This window comes from Equus asinus, chromosome 3, assembly GCF_041296235.1.
Source record: "Equus asinus isolate D_3611 breed Donkey chromosome 3, EquAss-T2T_v2, whole genome shotgun sequence".
Classification (NCBI taxonomy): Eukaryota; Metazoa; Chordata; class Mammalia; order Perissodactyla; family Equidae; genus Equus; species Equus asinus.
The window spans coordinates 102,254,408-102,279,494 of NC_091792.1; the positions used below are offsets into that span (position 1 = coordinate 102,254,408).

The following is a 25,087-nucleotide window of genomic DNA, read 5'->3' on the forward strand; positions in this document are numbered from 1 at the left end:
TCAAAAATATCCTTATTCAAAATTAACTGTCTCTTTGGAATGCTTTAAAACAGCAATAAAATATGCACTATTCCTTAATGCCTTAATAACTTTTTTAATTGTTTATACAATTTTTTCTAAGTTTTGGGGGGAAAAATACAGCCTTGCCCAGTGCCTAATGGCTGTCTTGAATACAGCCTGAGAATTTGATTTCTGGGAAGAGTATTTTGGTAATGTTAAAAGAAAACCACAGCAGTATTTCATTGAGCTTTCCTGAAAAATTCCATTGGCAGCTTCCCTAAATGCCTTAATTCCTTTATAAAAGAGCAACAAGTACTGTACTACTGTATTTTAAAGAATTATGGATTCTACATCAATCCGTTCAGGCTATTCATATTATTGTATGTGCTTATTACATGTGTGGCAACCACTTCCCTAGGAGTGAGTCATCTGCCTTCTATAAACCCACAACAATAGGATTCTGTTACATTATACTGATTTATAATAAATGGTAACGTAAGTTTCCATTTTAGCCCACTTTTCACTAATTTAACTGGACAAAATATTCTTGATATTCCTTTTTTTTGTAAGGCAGTATATTATCCAGAGACTTAGTGAATGGTGTGTTGGGAATTATCCTTAAATGCCTTGCATTAAAAATGTTTTCAAGCGGGAAGAGATTAAACTCTAACTGTGAAACCGTAAACAGTTAGCCATTGATGATTAAGGAGCTAGTAACTAAAGTCTTTTTCCCTTTTGCAATTACTGATTAAAGCTTTTTGTTGTTTACCCGCCCATTGTTAACTGTGCTTTTTAGGCAATATGCTATCTGACTCCCACTAGGTTCCTATAGATAACATCTCCCTGGTGCCTAGGTCAACATGGTACCGGGTGTTTGAGCTGTTTTTCAGGAATTAGAACCCCTTGTCCACTTCAGGCCAGCTGACACTACCAATACATCACGTATTGATGTACTGCCTGTGCAGGTCTCCAATAAGTGATCTTTTCACATAAAGAGGATAAAAACTCCACCCTCAGATCATAACTCCACCATTTTGTGAACATGCGCCCTATGAAGAGGCATGAAGTCTGACTACGCTTATTCAGATCATCAACTACCTAACCTCTCCTCATCTCCACATTTCAGACCACCTTGCCCCCTACCCCATAAATATCCCTGAGTCCCCATTTTTGGGGAGGCAGATTTGAGACTTGATCTCCGGTTTCCTCACTTGGCTGCCTTGTGATTAAACTCTCTGCTGCAAACTTGTCATCTTGGTGTTTGTCTTTCTGGGCAACAGGCAAAATGAACTTGGTTCAGTAACAAAGCTAGAAGAAGAAATCACTATGCATTGAAGACGACTTTGTGGAAGGTGATTACAAAATGGAGTCCCATACGTCAAGGGCATCTAAAATGGAGCCAGGAGGCCATTAGCGAAGTGAGGCTTATGCACGTCTCTACCCAGGTGGAATGTAAACTGTTGAACTGGGCTTTACTGCTATCATCCTGACCTTCTTCCAAGAAATAGGCTCACTCCCATATATAAGAACTTTTTGCCTTAGAGATGGCCTTAGCAACCAATCACATATAGCCAAGAAGTAACAGATGCTGCCAGCACCAATCACAAAACAACCTATGTAACTTTGCTGGAATTTGTCTCTTTTTGCCTTTATAAACACCTGCCTCTTTTGTTGTCCTTGGAGCACATTTGAGTTTCTACTTGAATCTGTGTCTCCCAAATTGCAATTCCTAAGACCCGAAATAAACATTTTTGATTCTCTTACACAGTTTATGCCTCTTACTCGTTGAGAGCTTCATGAAGATATCACAACTTAAAGGAAGGAAAGGAGAGGAAAGTGCTAGAGGAACCATATTATATGAAAAGAAAGAAGAGGGATCTCTCAAGCTCCCTAGATGAGGGGATGTTCTGAAAGAAATTAATCCTCCTCATGTGATATTAGAATGTATTTAGGCCAGAAGAAGTCATAGTCCTAAAGACACACATCTACAGAGACAGCAGAAATCAGGCAGACATAAGTTAGGAAGCTGCAAAAAAAAATTTTTGTTTTTTGAGGAAGATGGGCCCTGAGCTAACATCCATCACCAATCCTCCTTTTTGCTGAGGAAGACTGGCCCTGAGCTAACACGTGTGCCCACCTTCCTCTATCTTATATGTGAACACCTGTCACAGCATGGCTTGATAAGCAGTGCATAGGTCCACACCACTGAAGCGGAGCACACAAACTTAACCACTACGCCATCAGCCTGCCCAGGAAGCTGCAAAATTTGCAAGATCCAAGAAAGAACTTGGTTGGTTTTGTTCACTGCTCTAGCTTTGATACTCAAGAGTTCCAGGCATGTAAACAGACACCTAAAATAAATATTTCTTCAATGAATGAATGAACAAATGGACTACTGTAGAAAGGACTGGTGCTTTTCAGTAAACTTGAAGGCAAAGACTCTGGGAGGAAGAGGCAGTAAAGAGGGAGAGAGAGTTGAGGAAGGAGAGAGCATCCATTTTAGCACCTGCCAGAGCCTAACTAGGCTTACTTTCTGTGTGCTTCAAGAAAATGAGGTAAAAAGGTTAAAGCAAAAAACCGATCTCTCTCCCAACTCGGCATACTTTTGGATGGATTACCTGAGAACTTTCAGTGAAGTGAAGAAATAAAGCTTTCTCAGCATCCAAACTGCAATTTAGCTGTGAGGAAAAGCAGACAAGGCTGCACCTGCATGGGCAGGGATAGCCCTCCTCTTCTAGGGTCATCTACAAGCAGCAGCACCCTCCCTACAGACTACTGGGTGGTCTTCCTCAAAAAGGAAAAGGAAGGATTTTTTTTTCTTCTGTCTTCTCCTCTACCTCCTCTTAGAATATGTAGAAATGTATCCTGACACACAGAAAAATTAAGAGACCTGGCATAGTCTGCTATGAAAACTGTTATGTGAAAAATGTGTGTGTACATCCAAAGGGGAAGAAAACCAGTTTCCAATGTTTTTGCAATATTATGTACTACTATTGTAGTAAAGGAAGACAATAAAACAACATACACAGAAGTCTGAGACAGAAAACTGTGACCCACGAGTTTTGTACCCAGCTAAGTAGTAATTTACACATAAAAGCAAAAGAAAGAGAGTCTGCTCATGTTTTATGTAAATCTGAATTACGCCTATTTGGAATAGTATAACATAGGATATTAATCCAGTCCTAGTTCATGCATAAATATTTTCAAGAATGTCAATTTCCAGAGGTTTTTCTTTTTTTTTTTTTTTAAGATTTTATTTTTTCCTTTTTCTCCCCAAAGCCCCCCGGTACATAGTTGTGTATTCTTCGTTGTGGGTTCTTCTAGTTGTGGCATGTGGGACGCTGCCTCAGCGTGGTCTGATGAGCAGTGCCATGTCCGCGCCCAGGATTCGAACTAACGAAACACTGGGCCGCCTGCAGCGGAGCACGCGAACTTAACCACTCGGCCATGGGGCCAGCCCAAGGTTTTTCTTTTTTTAAATTAATCAAGAATCACTGTTTAAGAGATTGCCTGACACCAAAGCTACATGACAGCGTAACTTTAGGTGGTAAACAGAGATATGCACTATTCTTTGTCTGTATTTTGTGAAACATGCTGTTATGTTTACACATTGAACTTCTTCTGTAAGTGATTTTCATGATTAGTATGTTACTTTTACCTTCAAATTATTATAATTTAAACTATTTTTCATACCTTATAACAATATCATCCAATCTTTTATTAAGTAACCATCCTTGTGCTAATGCTGAAAAATTCTCCAAAATTAGGTAGATGTGGTATGTCAATTTAGGAAATAACAATGTAAAATATTAGAGAGAATAATAACAGCAGTTGGGGCTGGCCTAGCGGCATAGTGGTTAGGTTAAGCTTGCATGTTCCGCTTCAGTGGCCCAGGGTTCGCGGATTCAGATCCTGGGCACAGACCTACACACCGCTCAACAAGCCATGCTTGTGACATCCCACATACAAAATAGAGGAAGACTGACACAGATGTTAGCTCAGCAACAATCTTCCTCAAGCAAAAACAGGAAGATTGGCAACAGATGTTAGCTCAGGGCCAATCTTTCCCACCAAAAATAATAAAATAAAATAATAACAGCAGTGAACACTTATTGAGTGCCGGAGACTCCTTTAAATGATTTACATGAATTACCTTTTTTAATACTTAGCTAATAATGGCCCTACGAAAAAGGTAGCATTATTATCCCCATTTATATCACCTATATAATGTAAATATATTACAAATACATAAATTATATTATAAATATTATAATATTTATACTATCTGTAGATGAGAAAACTGAGGCTCAAAAAGGTGAGGTAACTTGCTCAGGACCGCACAGTTAGTAAACAATAGAGCGTGGATTTGAAAATCGGCTTACTTCACAGCCTTCTCTGTTAACAATCATGCTCTACTGTATTTCTAATGCTAAGAAAATGAACAGCAGCATTAAAGAAAAAATAACGGATAAGGACTTATGAGATCTAAGAACATATTCTTTTTACTTTACCTTTTTTCCTGTGGGAAAATTAGTCTTGAATCACAGATGTTAAATGAATGAATGAAAAAGAAACAATATTCCAGGTACTTTGAGATTAATTAAAGACAAAGAGGTTTTAAACACTGGTAGTGGTTGCTAAAAGAATTTAAATGTAGGATATGTCTAAATAAATATATGATTTCAGGTTAAACTGTAAATGATAATTCTCAAAAGAGAAGATAAATAATGTAAAATAATCATTTAAAAATAAACTACCTATCAATCCCAAATTATACCAACAAAATTAAGAAATAGGAAGAAATGTTTGAAAGAAAGTAACTGATTCTCTCATCTTACAAAGGGAGGAACTAGAAGATACTATTTATGGTATATATAAATAATTAGAAAAATTCAGATAAAATTTTTTTAAAGATTATTGGCAAAATGTAAAACAATGTATTCCTTTCAAATCACATAGAAAAAATGCTTAAAAGAAACGAAAGAAAATATAAAGACAGAAAAGAAATAGCAAGGATTTTAAAAAGCTTAGATTACCAATTATACAGTAAAAAATTCAACCAATTCAAGTCCCTTGGATATGATTTTTTTAAGTGTCTGCAAGTGATACATTTAAAACAAATAGATTCAGAAAGATTAAAGAGGAAAAGGTAAAGGTAAATTTTAAAAAACAGGAGTTACATCAAAGTAGAAAACAAGAAGCAAAAACATCACATGAGAAAAGAGGACTAATTTTTTTTAAAATCCACAACTCATACAACTTTATGTACTAAATAACAGCGCTAAAATATAAAGTAAAAGTTGTTAAACATGCAAAAAGAAATGCATATAAATCCAGAAGTACATGGAGACTTTTTGGAGGTGCAATTACAGTCGGCAAAAATATAAATCTGGTTAAATAAAAGTCATCTGATGTCAAACAATGTAGGCTTTATACATATATACGATAAGAGTTTGGACTTAAAAGCAAAAGATGATAAAAACAGTGTTTTTTTAAGAATGTTCTTTTGTATAGTTATGTGAGGGATGGAGGGTAAAGGGACTGAAAATAGGAAGACAATCTTCCTGAATGAAAGAATGAATGACAATCAGAATTCGATTCCCAGAGTAGTCCAATAATTAAATACATTTCTAGGAAATGCCATCTTAAGGAGGCTGGCTCCCATTAGGCAGTACACTATTCTATATTGATACAGCTCTTTACTCTTTACAAAGTGCTTTCACATTCCTTTTACTTTCAACACTGTAACAAATAGGAAGAGACAGTGATATTTAGATGAGAACAAAATAGAAACTCTTGGAAACAAGAAAGGAGCATGACTCAAGGAGGGAAATTCCTGTTGCCTTAAGAGGACTGTTGGTATATATAATGCCCCATATATACTGATTAAGAATTTACTTCCAGGTTCAGCATTTCTACTCCCTCCAAGAAGAGGATCAACACTGAAGTACCAGCAACAGCAGCAACAAACATGTGTGTGAAGGGCATGTCTACAGTCTTGGCTGTGATATTCTGTGCTATGATTGTTCAAGGTATATGGTACTTTTTACTTCTCAGCCTACAAATTTCTTTTCTAATGCTTCAAATGTCTTTTCTTGTACTTTTATCCTGAAAGATATAATAAATTTTTATTTAACCTCACACATTAGAAGTAATTACAGCTTTGGCAGAGAATGTTGGAAATGGAAATGTTTAAGGCACTAGATATGATTACTGAAACTAGAGATGATAAACTTAATGGAATTTTTGATTTGGCAAGAGCCTTTTAGCAATAGTTTTAAATGTCTGTTAACAAAATTTTATATGAGATAATATTGTTAGCTTCCTGGAAAAACTTCTGAGCAAATAAGCTCAAGAGGCATGAGGCAAATAAGCTTGATCTCCAATAAATTTCTTTCATGCTTCCTTTTATTCTTTAATGGTTTGCTTGCAAAATTTAAGAGAAAATCATCACCTTACTTTAAGCTCCTTTCCCAGTAACAGCAGCGTCAAGCGCTGTTTGACAAATTACTATCTTTACCCTTGATGAAAACTCAGCTCACATTCTTCACCAGGATTATAAACCACAGCCATCTGTTGCAATTAGATGCATTAGTAACTGATGCTATAATCTGTTCTAGGTTTCCCCATGTTCAAAGGAGGGCGTTGTCTTTGCATAGGCCCTGGAGTAAAAGCAGTGAAAGTGGCAGATATTGAGAAAGTCTCCATAATTTACCCAAGTAACAACTGTGACAAAATAGAATTGATGTAAGTAATGAATTCTCTGAACGTAACAATGGTGGAGGCTTTTAGGGGGTTTTTTGCTTATGTTTTTCCATCCAAAATTTAAGACTGTTCTGGATCTTCCTTTAACAGTATTACCCTGAAAGCACATAAAGGACAAAGATGCCTAAATCCCAAATCGAAGCAAGCAAACGCTATAATCAAGGTAGGTTACAGACTACTTCCATTTTATAGTGTTTTATCCAAGACAGATCTTTTGAAAAAATAAACTAGACAACTGTAGAAAGATTCTGCCATGATCCTGTGTGAAGAGTTTTGATAAGGGGTCTCTGGTTATAATTAGCCTCTCTTTTCTGCTATATGTTTTCAACATTTCAACTCTTAACCATTGAGAAACAAGAACAGCCCAAGTTTATAAAACTCTCATTTTCTCGTTACAGAAAGCTGAAAGAAGGAATTTCTTAAAATATCAAAATGTATGAAGTCCGGGAAAAGAGAATCTGAAAATCTAGAACAAGTTTAACTGTGACTACTGAAATAAGAGCTCTGCAAATGGAAACTGACTTTCTCCGGCCTGTTGCAATGTACATTTATGCCATTCTAGGTTAGGGAACCTTCTAGGACATTTGATGCTTATAATTATTCTGCTGTGATTATAAAACGTTTCTGTCTTTAGAAGTTATCTGTCTGTACTTGATCTATATTCCATATTACAATCTGCAGTTACAACGGAGACACTGACATTATTACTGGATTCAAGACCTTGTGAGTCAAAAGCATCCATGTGTGTAATAAACATTCCTCAAATAATTTTTAATGTAAATACACATTTCTTTTCCCAAAAATCACATAGCCCATACATACCTAGGAAAAAAATTCTTCCTTTTTTTTTTATAAAAAGGCTGTCATTCATGAAATGTTCTATGAAAAAAATTATAAGTTAAGGGAAACTGGTAAGAGTGTAAATATTTCATAAGTGAATTAGTAGCTCTGGTCTTAATTTGATTTTTTAAACAACTTTTTTTTTCTTTGAGATGTTTTGAAGCAATTAGGATATGTATGTTTATTGTGCACTATGGTTTTATCTATTCTTACAAGTTACAAGACTATTTTGGACACATTTTAAATATAAAATGTTTTTGTCTATCAAAGAAAAATGTTGAAAAATAAATATATATGCAATCTGGCAATCACCTTTACTTTCTATGATTTCTTAGAAAAACATATACTCTCTTTTTTCAGTCAGGCCTATACTATAAAATTTAGGGATATCTAAAATACTTTTACTTTGAAAAGAATCAAAATAATTTTCCTCTAATAAATTACCACAACTCTTCTTAAAACAGAAACCATTATACGTTTTCCAGAAATCTGAGATGCCTTTAGCAATTTTACCTTGTATTTCAAGAAGCATATAGCTACCTGTCATCACACAGAATTGTTTAGAAATGTATTTTAACGGGTAGCTGTGAAAGACAGCTGTCTTTTCTTTAAGGGGTCTTCCTAGGTTCAAATCCCCTTCTTACTTGGGACAAATCCCTTATTATGTGAGTCTTAGTAGGAGCCAAAACGGAGAAGCAAAAGGAAGGAGATCTTCCCTGGCAGCCAGAACAAGGTCTCAGCCAGACCACTCTTACCCTACACACTTTGAACTCCAGCTAGCACCACAAAGATACTATCCGTAAGAAAATTATTTAAAGCAGCAGTAGCTGCAGTGTAAGTCTTACAGTAATGGCTTCCTTACACGTGCTCCTGTAGCACGACTTCGGCTAGTCTTTCCTGATACCTGGTTCCCTTAGGTTTTCGTCCATTTTCCAAGCCTGATTCTTAGCCTTCCTGTGGATTCTTCACCTACCAATTAAACTGCTTTTCTGCTGAAGATAGCTGGAGTTGGTTTCTCTGCATGTATGCAAAAATCTTAGCTGATAAAGCACTCTTTATATAGACACCTCTACATTTGAAAAAATGAAAATATTTGTTACAAAATTACCAGAAGAATAATCAGGTATTTCCGTTTATTTGAAAACAAAAGAACAATTTTAATGTATCATTTCTGTATCCTTCCAGTTGATATCAAAGAGCCAACCATAAAGCAGTTCAGGGAATGGACAGAAAAGCAAATAGAAGAGGAGGGTCCCTAGAACCTAAAAGGCCCTCTTACTGACTGGCTTTTTGACTGGTGTCTACAAGCAATAATGAGAAGCCAAAACGTTATCCAGGGGATTTTTATATAAATCTATATAATCTATATCATATATTTATACTATGATGTATAATATAAATGTATGATATATAACAAATATATATATATCATAAACCCTATACACATTAGACTTCTATATGAATCCCCTGGATAGTTTAAGATCTGGATCCAATATTTGATTTTTTTAGAGTATCTTTAAAAATAAAAATTCACTGAGTTAGGACTACATGATAAATTTGGTATTTTTTAAAAGTAAAGTAATATAGATCAGTAGATTATTATTGAGAAGACAACATATACTTAAATGTCTTCAGGGCAAAATAAACATACGAAAGAATTAATATACTTGAGCCAAGATCCTTCCCACTTCAGTACCTTTGGTACATACTATTCTCTCTGCCCATTTCTTCACTAAACTAATGCCTGCCTATTAGTCACTTATATCTCAGCTTAAATAACAATTTCTCCAACAGATCCTCTTTGAAACCACTCCTTCAATCTTAAGTAGATTAAGTATCCTATTTATTTGTTTTCTTAACACTCTCTACTTTTCCATCATATTATTTCTTGCAATTGTAACTAAAGAATTATTCCTACCTTTAAGATCTGCTCTCCCACAAGTGTAAGCTCAGGAAGAAATCCACTGCAGTCCTAGACTACAGAACAGTGCCTGGCACATATTGGACCCTCAATAAAATATTTGAGAATGGAATGACTGAATGGCAATAGAAATTAAGGGGAAAAGAACTTACATCAGAGGAACAGCATGAAGGAATGCACAGTGGTAAGGTGAGCTTCGAAAATAATAATTAGATTGGTTTGGTTGGAGTGAAGGCTGAAGCGCAGGAAATGTCTAGCTAAACAACCTTAAATTTTACTCTCCATAAATGGGATTCATTAAATATTCATGAATAAGAGAATGACCCTATCAAAGTTAGTCCAAGTTATTCCAAATTATTCTGGGAAAGGCACAGAAGGTTGATGGGAACTGGGAAAGACTGGGAAAGGGAACATGTAGCCTTAGCTTGGTCTATATTTCCCAAACTTCATGTCATTCTCATACCATCTTCACAAATTTTTACCATATTTCTGATCAATCTTCAGTATATTTTGCAAATTGTGTATCACCTTTATTTTGCTCACATATACATAAAAAGCAAACTTTCACTCCTGCACATGTGAACTATCACTTACTAGAGAAATAAAATGTAACAATAAAACGAAATACAATGAAATGACACTAAATCCCAGCAAGATACTATTGTATGCCAAAGGTTCTAGGCTTCAGGACTGCTCTGTATTTGTTAAAAAGGAGATTAACACAGTTGGTGAGGTGTTTGAAAGCCATACTAATATCAAATTGAGACTCTCCATAATTTAATCAGAGGGACTAAAGTTAAAAAGAGAACAATTAATTGATATTAAATGTTGTTATTCATGAACCTCCTGGTATTGTCCCACACTTGGGGAAATACTGGTTTGAAAAGTAGTAAGGGCAGTAAGTTAAACAGAATTTCCTTACGACCCAGCAATTCGACTCCTAGGTACACACCCAAAAGAACTGAGAAACAGTTGTTCAAGCAAAAACTTCATAAAGCACCATTCACAATAGCAAAAAGGTAGAAACACCCAAATGTCCATCAACAGATGAATGGAAAATGTGGTGTATACACACAAAGGAATACTATTCAGCCATAAAAAAGAATGAAATACTGATATACACTACAACATATATGAACCCTGAAAACATTAAGTAAAAGAAACCAGACAAAAAAGGCAACATATTGTATGAGTCCATTTATATGAAATATCCAGAACAGGCAAATCCATAGAAACAGAAAGCAGATTACTGGTTTTCAGGGGCAAGCAGGAGGAGGTAATGAGAAGTGACTGCTTAATGGGTACAGAGTTTCTGTTTGGGGTGATAAAGTTCTAGAACTAGATAAAAGTGATGATTATACAACACTGTAAACGTACTTAATGCCACTGAATTGTATACATACTTTTAAATGGTTAACACGGTAAGTTTTATGTTATATACATTTTACACAGTATAAAAATAACAAGGGCTAACCTAAGGTGGTAGTGGTGAAAACAGAAATATACTAGGACTACACTGCAAAAAGAGAATCAATAAGACTTACTGATAGGCTGGATGTGACGGCTGAAGCTGAGGAAAGGAACCAAGGAAAATGCTAAGGATTTGAGTCTGACGTGGAGGCAGAGAGGGAATCAAGAAAAGCAGCTGAGGTTTTGAGGTTTAAAAAAATAGTACTGCCACTAAAAGAAATAGGTCAGGGGAAGATGTGGTTTAACAAAGAAAACTACAGGCTGGGTTTTATACATTTGGAACCTGAGATGCCAAATATCCACAGTAATTCAGAAATTCAGAACTGTTTCCTCTAATTAACCAAGAGGAGTTTTCAAATATATATAGTAGTTTTGGATAAAACTGCTGGAAAAGCAAAGATCATATTTAATTATTTTTGGCTATTGAGTATGGTACTTAATATACCCATATGAAATTAATATACCTCTTTAGTACCTGTTTCTTAAAGATTTTCAGAACTAACCCATATAAATCCTTATGCTGTAGTCAATGCATTCTGTGAATTATAAATAGTACACTCACACACACACAATCGTCTGGGTTATTTGCAGGAGGGGGCAAGGCAGTCTTAGTTGCTTCTTCTTGCCTTGTCTGAGAATTTTGAGCCTGAGATCATTATGTACATTGCAACTATAGTTTTGCTTAAGTACTAAAGAAGAATAACTACACTTCCTGGAAATTCTGGCTCCATAAATTCAGATGTAGTTGCTTGATGCTGCTCAATAAACTGCTAGTATGTTGGAAATATCCTGAGGTAAACCACAGACTTCACATAACTTCCCATAAACCATGATTTAACATCCTTCAAATTGTTCACAAAGACAAATCATCAATAAGAGTTTGAAGAAAACCAAATGAGGATCTAAAATATGGAATAACATGCATTTTCAACTACATACTTAAGATTCCTCCTCCCAAAAGACAACTAACAATCAATCAGTTAAAAGTAGATCTTTTCTAAAGCTTTTGATTAGAAACGGAACAAAACATTCATAAAGTTCATTTTTACTTAAATCTTTGATTTATGAGAGGGAGGGGAGAAGGCACCATACTCAGGAAAACACATTTACCTTTATGGCACTCTCAAATGTTCTCTCTTCGCCCAAATGATTAAGCCTGCCATACAGCAGTCTCCCCTTATCCACAGTTTCACTCTTCATGGTTTTAGTTACCTGTGATCAACTGAAGTCCAAAAATATTAAACGGAAAATTGCAGAAACAAACAACTCATGTTTTAAATTGGTGCCATTCTGAGTAGCATGATGAAATCTCACACCATTCCGCTCCATCCCACTTGCACTGCTACATCACAACGCCTAAGCCCTTCACCTCACTTCATTTCATCATGTAGGCATTGTATCATCTCACATAACCACAAAAGAAAAAAGGGGTGTACAGTACAATAAGGTATTTTGAGAGAGAGAGACCACATTCACATAACTTTTATTACAGTTTCTTGTTATTTTCTATTTTATTAGTTATTGTTGTTAATCTCTTAGTGTGCCTAATTTATAAATTAAACTTTATCATGGGTATGTACATACAGAAAAAAACATAGTACAGACAGGGTTCAGGACTATCCATGGTTTCAGGCATCCACTGGAGGTCTTGGAACATATTCCTCACAGATAAGGGGGCACTACTGTATTTGTAAACATCCTCCCAAACGCATGAGTTCAGAAACACAGTGCTCTATTTCAAGGTACGTTCATCTTTGTTATCTATTGCAACTCCAAAAAAAGAATAAGGCTGCCCCTACTTCCACCTCTACCTTGACCCTGGGCCTCTCTTCAACAAAGCCATATGCCTACGGCCTACCTGCCCTATTTTCATCACACCCCAAGTTGTCACAAGATTCTGAAAATAAAATCATCTAAATTTAATATGTATGCCAATACAATAATATATCCATATTCTCTCTCACACACACACATATATATTTCATTTACCCCTTAAAAAAGACCATAGGAAGCAAAACAAAGATTTGGAACCTCTTGCCATTTATATTTAGCATCCATCCAAATGACATTACCTGAAAGTACAATTCATATCACATTTAATTTCTTCAATTCATCCCTTTCTATCCTATCTCTATGGTTAAAACTTTAGCCCAGGCCCTGACTGGCTCTTATCCAGACTACTGTAAGAGCCTCCTTAATCTCCCTGTCTCAGTCGTCCATCCTCCAACAGTGCTCCACAGTAACCTCTGACAAAGACTCTCTCCTTGACCAAGCTTTAGCTCGCTCCTCTGAATCTTCTTCTCAGCTAGGCCTCAACCTTTTGGATTCTTTGTTTGTCTTTGCAGAATCCAGTTTTAGCAAGAATCTTGCTAATAGCTCATTTAGCCAGAATCCCCCATCCTTGATATCTGATCACTCCTGATATCTGGTCAAATTCCTCATTTTCCACCATCCCTCTGTGATATCTGATCATTCTGACCTGCCTTCAGCAAGCATCCTGTTAGGTCAGTTTAGCAAAAATTACCCTATCTCCGTAAGACTTTTCCATCCATTAATCCCCCAGCCCAGACTCCTTAGTCATAAATCCCTACTTTTCCACACTGTATTTGGAACTGAGCCCAGCACTATACTGAGGTCTCTTTCCCTGTATTGCAACAGTTCCTAAACAAAATCTGTTTTTATCATGTTAACTATCATTCAACTCTGGTTTTCTTTGACATTTTCTAAAATGTAAATCTGATATTACTCTCCTTTTAAAATCTTTCAGGGGCCAGCCTGGTGGTGTAGTGCTTAAGTTCGCTTCAGCAGCCCCAGGATTTGCCGGTCTGGATCCTGGGTGCAGACCTACTCCACTCATCAGCCATGCTGTGGTGGCATCTTACATACCAAATAGAGGAAGATGGGCACAGATGCTGCTCAGTGACAATATTCCTCAAGCAAAAAGAGGAAGTCTGTCAACAGATGCTTGCTCAGGGCCAATCTTCCTCACCAAAAACAAAACAAAACAAAAACAAGAAGAAAATCCTTCAATACCTTCTCATTGTCTTCAGAATAAAGTCCACATTGCTTAGCCTCTCTCTCTGAATGCTGCTGCTCCCTAAAATCTCTACTCCAGTCATAATTATTTGCCATTTCCATGTTATTTTCTGTCTGAAATGCCCTTCTCCTTTATCCACTTGTCTAATACCTACTCATCCTTCAAGACTCTATTCAAGAGTTACCTGCTATAATCCTTTCCTGAGGCATTCCACACACATACACTTTAGAATGGATCACTCTCCCCTTACCACCTCCACTATAACACATCATTCTTCCTATCTGCTTACGATGTCTTCCTCTCCTAGAAGATTCCAAGACTCCTTTCAGCAATCGTGGGATCTCTTTGACGGTTTCCAAGCTTGCTCGGCTGGCTGTCAGCCAATGGTTACCTTACAACACTTGCTTTTCCAGGACTGAGACCATGTCATATTAACTTGTACGCCTGTAGCACCCATGATACAGTTCCTTGGCAGACAGTCAATACTTGCTAATAAAAAAGGACTCTTGGTGCCCAGAGCACCAGAGACCAAAGGGCTTTCACCAGATTCTGCATAAAGTGGTGTTCTAGTTGTATAGTAAGTGATCTTCACATTTGTACAGCTAGCGCATCTCGTACTGAATAAGTGCTCTGAGTGCTCTTAGAACACTCATAGGTGCTTCAAATACTTGTGCTTTTCTAATTGATAGGAGTGATAGACTTGTGAAATCACTTATATTTTTTCATAAAGTTCTCGTCATTATTTTTCTGTTTAATATTTTTTTTTTTTGAGGAAGATTAGCCCTGAGCTAACTATTGCCAGTACTCCTCTTTTTCCCGAGGAAGCCTGACCCTGAGCTAACATCCACGCCCATCTTCCTCTACATTATATGTGGGACGCCTACCACAGCATGGTGTGCGCCAAGCAGTGTCATGTCCACACCCGGGATCCAAACCGGCGAACCCTGGGCCACTGAGAAGCAGAACGTGCGAACTTAATCGCTGCGCCACCAGGCAGGCCCGTTTTTTATTTATTTTGCATTAAACGTTGTAATACACATCATTACTCAATATCATACACGTGCTCTGAAGTCACAGTCTTAAGCATTCACTGTGTAACAACTATGAAAGGGTTGAATGGACAGAGATTATACTATACCATATTACATTATATCATAAAGCAAAAGTTCTCAAAGTGTGACACTCCCTGAACCCACCCCCTAGGGGTCCCTGAGACACTTTCAGTAAGTCCAAAAAAGTCAAAACTATTTTCATAATAATATTATGATGTTACTTTTAAAAGACCAAGGGCAAACACTTAAACCACTTAATCTACATCTATTTATATACCTTGATAATCATAAATAATAGTTACAGATTACATATAAAATCTGTAATTGTATTTCTGTTTTCAAACTGAAAGCAAATATAAAACGTCAGTCTTAGAAGATACATAACAATAATTATGGAGTAATCTGTATTACCCCAGATTGTAGCATCATAATCTGAGAAGGAAGTTCTGGGAGTAAGTGGGAAAGAAGGAATGGGAGGTAACAGAATAAGGAGAAATGGGAGGAATTCAAGGCATTTGACTTGGGATAATGCTAATAATTTCTACTTGTTTTCCTTTTATTAAGGTAACACTGGTTTATAACGTTACATACATTTCAGGTGTACATCATATTTCAACTTCTGTATAGGATACATAGTGTTCACCACCAAAAGTCTAGTTGCCAAAAGTCTAGTTGCCATCTGTTACCATACACCTGTGTCCCTTTACCCCTTCCACTCTCTCCCCACCCCCTTCCTCTCTGGTAACCACCAACCTATTCTCTGTATCTAGTAATGGCCTTCAGCCTTTTCTATACTCTGGCTTACCTATTTTGATTACTCACTATACCATCAACCATCTCCTGGTCACTTGGAATTTATCTTCAAGCACTTTCTTCAGCAGAGACAAATACGAAAAACTTTACCCAGGAGAACTGCTTACCACAGAAATTTTCGGAAACTTTCCCTATTAGAGAATATACTTGTTGCTTTTGTACATGAAAGACAACTTGGCTGGGTATAAAATTCTTGAATCACAGCCTTTTATGAACAAAACTCTATAGATACTGCTTTGGTATAACCAGCACAGAGTGGCACAATTCTGGATGATTTTATCTTTCTTCTTTTGGCACTATCTATTTGTTCCTCCCTGAACAAATGTTGTTGGAATAATAGAAAAATTAATAAAAACAATTTTTAAAAAAGACGTTATGTTGCTTTTTTATTCTCATTCTCTCACAAGTTCCCAGAGGCTACATGGCATGTAATATTGCAACAAATTAAATGCAGAAGTAGATATGAGAGTCTAGCTATCTTGTATTAAACCAGACTTTGAACACATTAAAGAGATTTGCAAAAATGTAAAATAATTTTCACTAAAATTATTTTTAAGTGAAACAATTATTTTCACCAAATTATTTTTGATTTAGAAAATAGTTATTTTTAATAAAAATATGTTATTTATGTTAATATGTAATGGGCTTATCACTAGCTTCTAGTAAAATCTTTTCCTGACTTTGCCTCTTTCTGAGAGATGACAGCTTCCCACTGAATGCTCTCAACATCTCTTGCTGGTTCTTTTAATCTTGTCCACCCCTCTGTAAGTAGAACCTTCATTAAATTATTTTCAAAATTCGAGCTGAGTATATCCTCTGTTTCCTTTCAGGTTCCTGGATACACACTCCTCTTAATCGTGGTCAGGCAGATTCAGCAAGAGAATCTGCTTCCTCCTGAGGGACAACTGATGCCACTAATTTAATATGACCAAGTGCCCTAATGTGTTGATTGATGTCACCGATTTTGACAATAGAGGCTGACGACAAAAGCAACCCACAGAGGCAGTACAGTAGAGTGGTTGAGGCTCTGGAGTTAGACTGCCTGAATGCAAATCCTGCGAAAGAATCCCATTTTAATTTATTAAAAAACAAGCACACCTACAGAGTGGTTGTTAAGATTAAATGTGATAAGTTTTTTTAAAAAGCACAGCCTAACATAAAAGAAAGATTACAGTATTCATTGTATATATTGTTTTCAATAAAATAAATTTTAATACTATGCAGTTAGTTAATATGGAAATCAGCCTCAGATACTTTATATTAAGAACCATGTATAATTTGAGACCTCCTGTGTTGGGATTTGTCAATACATCTTAATCCATAGTCTTCCTGCCCTACTGGAGCAAACGAAGAAAGAGAAAGAGAGGAAGACAGAGAGAAGAGAATGAAAGAGAGAAAGAAAGAAAAAGAGAGACGTCATCACTATGGAGGTGTGAGAGGATCCCTCTGTCTTTCCCCTTCAATATACAGCAAGTAAAACATTCATAACTCAACAAAGACTACATTGCCCAACACACCAGGATGCTGAAGAGATCCACACATCAGTACATACGAAGGTGGGAAAACTGGAGCACACACAGGACGCTAAACAGGGAAACAGAAGAGGCAGTACCCAGGACCATGGACCCCCAGCCAGAGCAGTTGAGCCAGCTTCCCTAAGCCTCAAAGAACCTGGTGGGCAGCAGCAAAGGTGCACATACAACTCCAGCCCAACAGCCATGGTAGCACCTGCAGCCACAGGGAGCAGAGCAGCAGTGGAGGCGAAGCTCCAAGATCCCGGGCCCCCAGCTACAGTTCAAAGCCTGGTAGCAGCAGTGAAGGCATGCACAGGATTCCAACATCCCAACTACAGCAGCCCCTGCAATCACAAAGCAACAGGCAACAGTAGAAGTGGTGCCCTGTGAACCCAGTGTCTTCTGCATCTTCCCTCTCCCTCTGCCATGGAGGCAGAGCTGGGATGATCCAGGTGATCCCAGTACACAGAGGCATCAATCATCCCTGTACCCTGGTAGTGAAGCCAGCAATCACAGCAACACCAGCAACAGCAGGGCATCAGTGACCTCCAGAGGCACAGGGGGTTACAACGAAACTACCAGCAATACCCCAAATAGAGGTGATGGAGAGTGGAATGTGCAGATCCTCAAGTATAGCCAGAGGCAACTAGGATAAGAGAAACCAAAATGTGCACTATAGTGCCACCTCCTGAAAAACAAAAGAAAGGTCTCTAATCCCCAATCAGTTAAAAAGTTTGAATCAAAACAAAGCTAGGGGCTGGCCCAGTGGCATGGTGGTTAAGGTTGAGTTTGCACACTCTGCCTCAGTGGCCTGGGGTTCACAGGTTCAGATCGCAGGTGCAGACCTGTACACGGCTTATCAAGCCATACCGTGGCAGATGTCCCACATGCAAAAAATAGAGGCAGACTGGCATGGATGTTGGCTCAGGGACAATCTTCTTCAAGCAAATAAAAGAGGATTAGCAAGAGATGTTGGCTCCAGGCCAATCTCCCTCACCCAAAAAACACACACAAAGCTATACCTAAATAATAAAAGTGTTTGCTCCGACAAATGCACAAAGGAATAACTCAGCAAGCACCACAAAAAGCCACAGTAACACGGTATCACACAAAGAAAATAAAAATTCTCCAGAAACGAACATAAAGTCATAGAAAATTATGATCTAACTGATAAAAAAACTCAAAATAGTTGTCATGAAGAAACTCAATGAGCTAGAAGAAAACTCTGAAAGGCAGTTCAATGAGCTCAGGAATAAAATGAATGAACAGAAGAATACTTTACCAAAGAGACTGAAACTTTAAAAAACAAGCACCAAACAGAAATTCTGGAGCTAAAGAATTTAATAGAGAGATGAAGAAAAGCATTAAAAATAGAGCAGACCATACAGAACAGAGAATTAATGAGCTTGAAGATAGGAACTTAGAAATGATGCATGTAGGAGAGGAAACAGTACTAAGATTTTTTAAAAATGTAGAAATTCTATGAGAATTATCTGACTCCATTAGAAAAAGGCAACATAAGAATAATGGGTACCCCAGAAGGAGAAGAAAAAGAGAAGGTAGGAGAGAGCTTATTTAAAGAAATAATAGCTGAGAACTTCCCAAACATGGGGAAGGAACTGGACATACAAATTCATGAAGCTAATAGAACACCAAATTATCTCAACACAAAACGACCTTCTCCAAGACACATGATGATAAAACTGTCAAAAGTCAATGACAGTGAAAGAATAAAGGCAGCCGGGGGGAAAAAACAAGCTACAAGGAACCCCCATTAGGCTATCAGCAGAGTTCTCAACATAAACTCTACTAGGAGAGAATGGAATGATATATTCAAAATACAGAAAGATAAAAACTGTCAGCCAAAAATACTGTATCCAGCACAGTTATCTTTCAGATACAAAGGAGAAATAAAAACTCTCCCACACAAACAAAAGCTGAAAGAGTTCATCATCACTAGACCTGCCTTACGAGAAATGGTGAAAGGAGCTCTCCTACCTGAAATGAAAAGGCAAAGGTAAACAAACCTTTAAGCAAGATGATAAATAAAAAAAGGTGAAAGAACTGCAACTCTGCATCAGAATAAATTAATAAACAATTATAAAGATTAAAGGGAAAGGAAGCATTAAAAGTAACTATAACCACCTTCAATTTGGTAACAAACTCACAATATAAAAAGGGATAATTGGTGACAATAAAAACACAAATGGGGAAGAGGAAAAGGACAGAGCCTGCATAGGGAAATGAAGGTAAGACGCTATCAGCAGAAAAAGGACTATCTTATCTATGAGACTTATTACACAAACCTCATGGTAACCACAAAACAAAAATTCAGAGCAGTCACAAAACATAAAAAAAGAGGAAACTTAGAAACACATCACAGAAAACCACCAAAATGAAATGGCAGGCAGAAATACAAGGACAAAGAAACAATGGAAATATAGAGCAACCAGAAAACAAAAGATAAAATGGCAGTATTAAGTCCTCATATATCAATAATCACCCAAAATTTAAATTAAAATGGATTTGATTGGATCAAATTAACCAATCAAAAGACATAATGTGGCTGGACGGATTAAAAAACAAGAGACAAGAATACGGGTCCAGGAGATCCATCTCAGCTCTAACGACAAACATAGGCTCAAAGTGAAGGAATGGAAGATGATACTCCAAGCAAATGGCAGCCCAAAAAAAGTAGGTGTAGCCAAAGTTGTATGAGACAAAATAGACTTCAAGTCAAAAAAGAAAACATGAGACAAAAATGGACATTATATAATGATAAAAGGAAAATCCATCAAAAAGACATAACATTCATTAATATTTATGCACCTAACATAGGAGCACCAAAATATATAAAACAATATTAACAGATCTAAAAGGAGAAACTGACAACACCACAATAACAGTAGGGAACTTTAACACCCCATTTACATCAATGGATAGATCATCAAGACATAGTCAACAAGGAAACACTGGTCTTAAGTGAAACATTAGACCAGATGGACTTAATAGATATACAAAGAATGTTCCATCCAAAAGCATTAGAATACAAATTCTTCTCAAGTGCACATGAAACTTTCTGAAGGGTAGATCATATATTAGGAAACAAAACAAGTCTCGATAAGTTTAAGAGGACTGAAATCATATCAAGCACCTTTTCCAACCACACGGGTATGAAAATAGAAATCAACTACAAGAGGAAAGCTGGGAAAGACACAAATACGTGGAGACTAAACAACATGCTACTGAACAACCACTGGATCAACAAAGAAATCAAAAGAGAAATCAAAAAATACCTGGAGACAAATGAAAATGAAAACATAACATAGCAAAATCTATGGGATGCAGCAAAAGCAGCAGTGAGAGGGAAGTCTATAGCAATACAGGCCTACCTCAAGGGGCAAGAAAAATCTCAAATGAACAATCTAACATTATACCTAAAGGAACTATAAAAAGCAGAACAAACAAAGCCCAAAGCCAGCAGAAGGAAGTAAATAATAAAAATCAAGAGTGGAAATCAATGAAATAGAGATTAAGAAGATAATAGAAAATGATCAATGAAACCAAGAGCTCACTCTTTGAAAAGATAAACACAACTGACAAACATTTAGCTAGACTAAGAAAAAAGAAAGAAGGCTCAAATAACTAAAATAGGAAATGAAAGAGGAGAAATTACAACTGATACCATAGAAATACAAAGGATTATGAGAATACTATGAAAAGCTATATGCCAACCAGATGGATAACCTAGAAGAAGTAATTTTTTAGAATCATACAACCTTCCATAACTGAATCAAGAAGAAATAGAGAATCTGAATAGAGTGATCACTAGTAAGGACACTGAAACAGTCATCAAAAACCTCCCAAAAAACAGAAGTCCAGGACCAGGCAGCTTCTCAAGTGAACTCTACCAAACATTCAAAGATTTAATACTTATCCTTCTCAAACTCTTTCAAGAAATTGAAGAGGAGGGAGTGCTTTCTAACTCATTTTATAAGGCCAACAGTACCCTGATACCCACATCAGACAAAGACAACTCACACACACACACAAAATTAAAGGCAAATATTGTGATGAACATAGATGCAAAAATCCTCAGCAAAATATTAGCAAATCAAATACAACACATTAAAAGGATCATATGCCATGATCAAGTGGGATTTATTCGAGGGATGCAAACATGGTTTAACAACCACAAATCATCAACGTAACATACCACACCAAAAAAAAATGAAGAATAAAAGTCACATAATCATCTCAACAGATGCAGAGAATGCATTCAACAAGATTCAGCATCCATTTACAATAAAAGATCTCAATATGATGAGTATAGAAGGAAAGTATCTGAATATATTGAAGGCTATATACAACAAACCCACAGCTAACATCATACTCAATGGTGAAAAACTGAAAGCTGTCCCTCTAAGAACAGGAACAAGATAAGGATCCCACTCTCACCACACTTATTCTATGTGGTATTGGAAGTCCTAGCCCGAGCAATAGGTACCCAAATTGGAAAGGACGAAGTAAAACTGTCACTATTCATGGGTGACATGATTTTAAATATAGAAAACCCTAAAGAAGCCACCAAAAAAACTATTAAATAATAAATATAGTTAAGGTTTCAGGGTATAAACTCAATATAGAAACATCAGTTGCATTTCTATACACTAACAACAAAATAGCAGAAAGAGAAATCAAAAACAAAATCCCATTTATGACAACAAAAATAATAAAATATCTAGAAATAAACGTAACCAAGGAGGTGAAAGATCTGTACATTGAAAACTGTAAGACACTGGCTGAAAAAAATCAAAAACACAAAGAAATGGAAAGATATTCCCTGCCATGGACTGGAAGAATCAACACAGTTAAAAGGTCCATATTACCTAAAGCAATCTACAGATTCAATACAATCCCCATCAAGGTCCCAACAAACTTTTTCATGGAAATAGAATGAAGAATCCTAAAATTTACATGGAACAACAAAAGACCCCAAATAGCCGAAGCAATCCTGAGAAAAAAGAACAAAGCTGGAAGTATCACACTCTTTGATTTCAAAGTTTACTACAAAGCTATAGTAATCAAAACAGCATGGTACTGGCACAAAAACAGACACACAGATCAATGAAACAGACTTGAGAACCCAGAAATAAACCCACACATTTATGGACAGTTCATTTTCCACAAAGGAGCCAGGCACATACAATGGAGAAAGGAAAGTCTCTTCAGTAAACGGTGTTGGTAAAGTGGATAGCCACATGCAAAAGAATGAGAGTAGACCACTATCTTACCTCATACACAAAAGTTAACTCAAAATAGACTAAAGACTTGAATGTAAGACCTGAAACCATAAAACTCTTAGAAGAAAATATAGGCAGTACGCTCTTTCACACTGGCCTTAACACTATCTTTTTGAACATCGTGTATCCTCAGGCAAGGGAAACAAAAGAAAAAATGAACAAATGGGATTACATCAGACTAAAAAGCTTCTGCACAGCAAAGTAAACTATCAACAAAACAAAAAGATAACATACCAACTAAGAGAAGATATTGCAAATCATGTACCCAATAATGGATTAATATCCAAAATACATATAGAACTCGTACAACTCATCAACAAAAAAACAACCCAAGTAAAAAATGGGCAGAGGATCTGAACTGACGTCTTCCCAAACAAGATACAGAGATGGCCAACATGCACAGGAAAAGATGTTCAACATCACGAATTATTAGGGAAATGCAAATCGAAATCACAATATTACTTTATGCCTATCAGAATGGCTATTACTAAAAAGACAAGAAATAAGTGTTGGAGAGGCTGTGGAGGAAAGTGAACTCTCATACACTGCTGAGGGGAATGTAAATTGGTGCAGCCACTATGGAAAACAGTATGGAGATTCCTCCAAAAAAATAACAAATAGAACTATCATATGATCCAGCTATTCCACTTCTGGGTACTTATCCAAAGAAAACAAAAATAATAATTTGAAAAAATATATGTACCCCTATGTTCACTGCAGCATTATTTACAAAAACCAAAACTTGGAAACCACCTAAGTGTCCATCAATGGATGAATGAATAAAGAAGATGTAGCATATATATACAATAGAATATTACTGAGCCAAAAAAAAAAAAGATGAAACCTTACCATTTGTGAAAATATGGATGGAGCTTGAGGGTATTATGCTAAGCGAAATAAGTCATACAGAAAGACAAATACTGTATGATTTCACTCATATGTGAAAGATAAAAAACAGAACAAAAACAAAAACAGATACAGAGAACAGATTGGCGGTTACCAGAGGAGAAGGGGAGTCGGGGCAGGAAAAATGGGTAACGGGACATTTGTACAGTGATGGATGGAAACTAGACTTTTGGTGGTGAACACAATGTAGTCTATATAGAAGTTGAAATGATAACGTACACCTGAAGTTTATATAATGTTATAAACCAATGTTACCTCAATTTAAAAAAAAAGTGAAAGAGGGAAAAGGAAAGAGAGTTAAATAGACAAAGATAAAGAGTGAAAAAAAAGGAAGAGAGAGAGAGACGGAGGTAAGGAAACAGAAAGGATACCAATTCCCAACTTCTCTTCTCTGCCTCTCCTCTGGTTTTATCTCTGGTTTTATCTCCTATTCAATTTAATTCACTAACCACAATTTTTACACCTCTCCCCCTAGAGTTCTTGGATCTCTGGATTAACAATTCAATGACCCTCCCTGAACAGTATCCTCAGTATGATTTAAACTCATCAATCGCTCTGTTAAGCCAAAATATTGCTACAATTTAATAGAGATTCTTGGAAAATTCCCAATATTTAAGATACAAAATGACTCAGAAAAGTAGCAGCCTAATTATGCCACATTTCTTTGGCTCTTTTCCAAAGGAGGAACCAGGAATCTAAAACTTACTATTTCTCTGAAATGAGAACTTATGGTAAATTAAGTTTCTACTGGACCTCAGGTGTACAGATGTGGATTAATCATCATTTTAGTTGATGATACATACACTGTCATCTCTGATTCATGCATGCAAATATTTATCTTTGTAACATAATGAAGACCCATGAACTACCACCCAAATCAAGAACTACAACATTAACAATAACTTAAAATACAACCATGTGCTCTTTCCCTATCCCATTCCTTTCCCTCCTCCAACCCCAAGATAATCACTATCCTGAATTCCTTGTTTATTATTCCTTTGCTTTTTAAAGAAATGGTGGTAAAATACACATAACTTAAAAATAGTTAAGATGGTAAAATGTTAAATGTACAGTTCAGTGGCATTAAGTACACTCACACTGTTGTGCAACCATTACTCCTTGCTTTCCAAAAATAGTTTTATTTATATACACATCCTAAACAAATTTGGAGCGGGGGAGCGCTAAGGAAGATTCACCCTGAGCTAACATCTGTGCCACTCTTCCTCTATTTTGTATATGGGTCACCACCATAACATGGCCACCAAGTGGTGTAGGTTCATGCCCAAGAACCAAACTTGGGCCACCAAAGTGGAGAACACCCAACTTAACCACTAGGCCACAAGACCAGCCCTAAACAAAATATTATTTAACTTTAGTTTTGCTGAACTTTATCAAAAGGGTAATCATTCTGAATTTAAATTCAACATTATTTTACGTGACATTATTTTAGAAAAATTCATCTACAT

At 36.5% G+C, this 25,087-nt stretch overlaps 2 protein-coding genes across 9 annotated transcripts in view; one reads left to right on the forward strand and one right to left on the reverse strand.

Moving 5' to 3' along the window:
* Positions 1-25,087, reverse strand: part of ART3 (ADP-ribosyltransferase 3 (inactive)) — a 117,897-nt gene that overhangs the window by 64,464 nt on the left and 28,346 nt on the right. The window lies entirely within an intron of this gene.
* On the forward strand, positions 5,876-7,913 carry CXCL11 (C-X-C motif chemokine ligand 11). Its single transcript, XM_014865813.3, has 4 exons — positions 5,876-6,032; positions 6,621-6,747; positions 6,856-6,928; positions 7,164-7,913. Exons 1-4 carry the CDS (start codon positions 5,972-5,974, stop codon positions 7,203-7,205), a joined length of 303 nt encoding a protein of 100 aa, XP_014721299.1. The 5' UTR covers positions 5,876-5,971; the 3' UTR covers positions 7,206-7,913.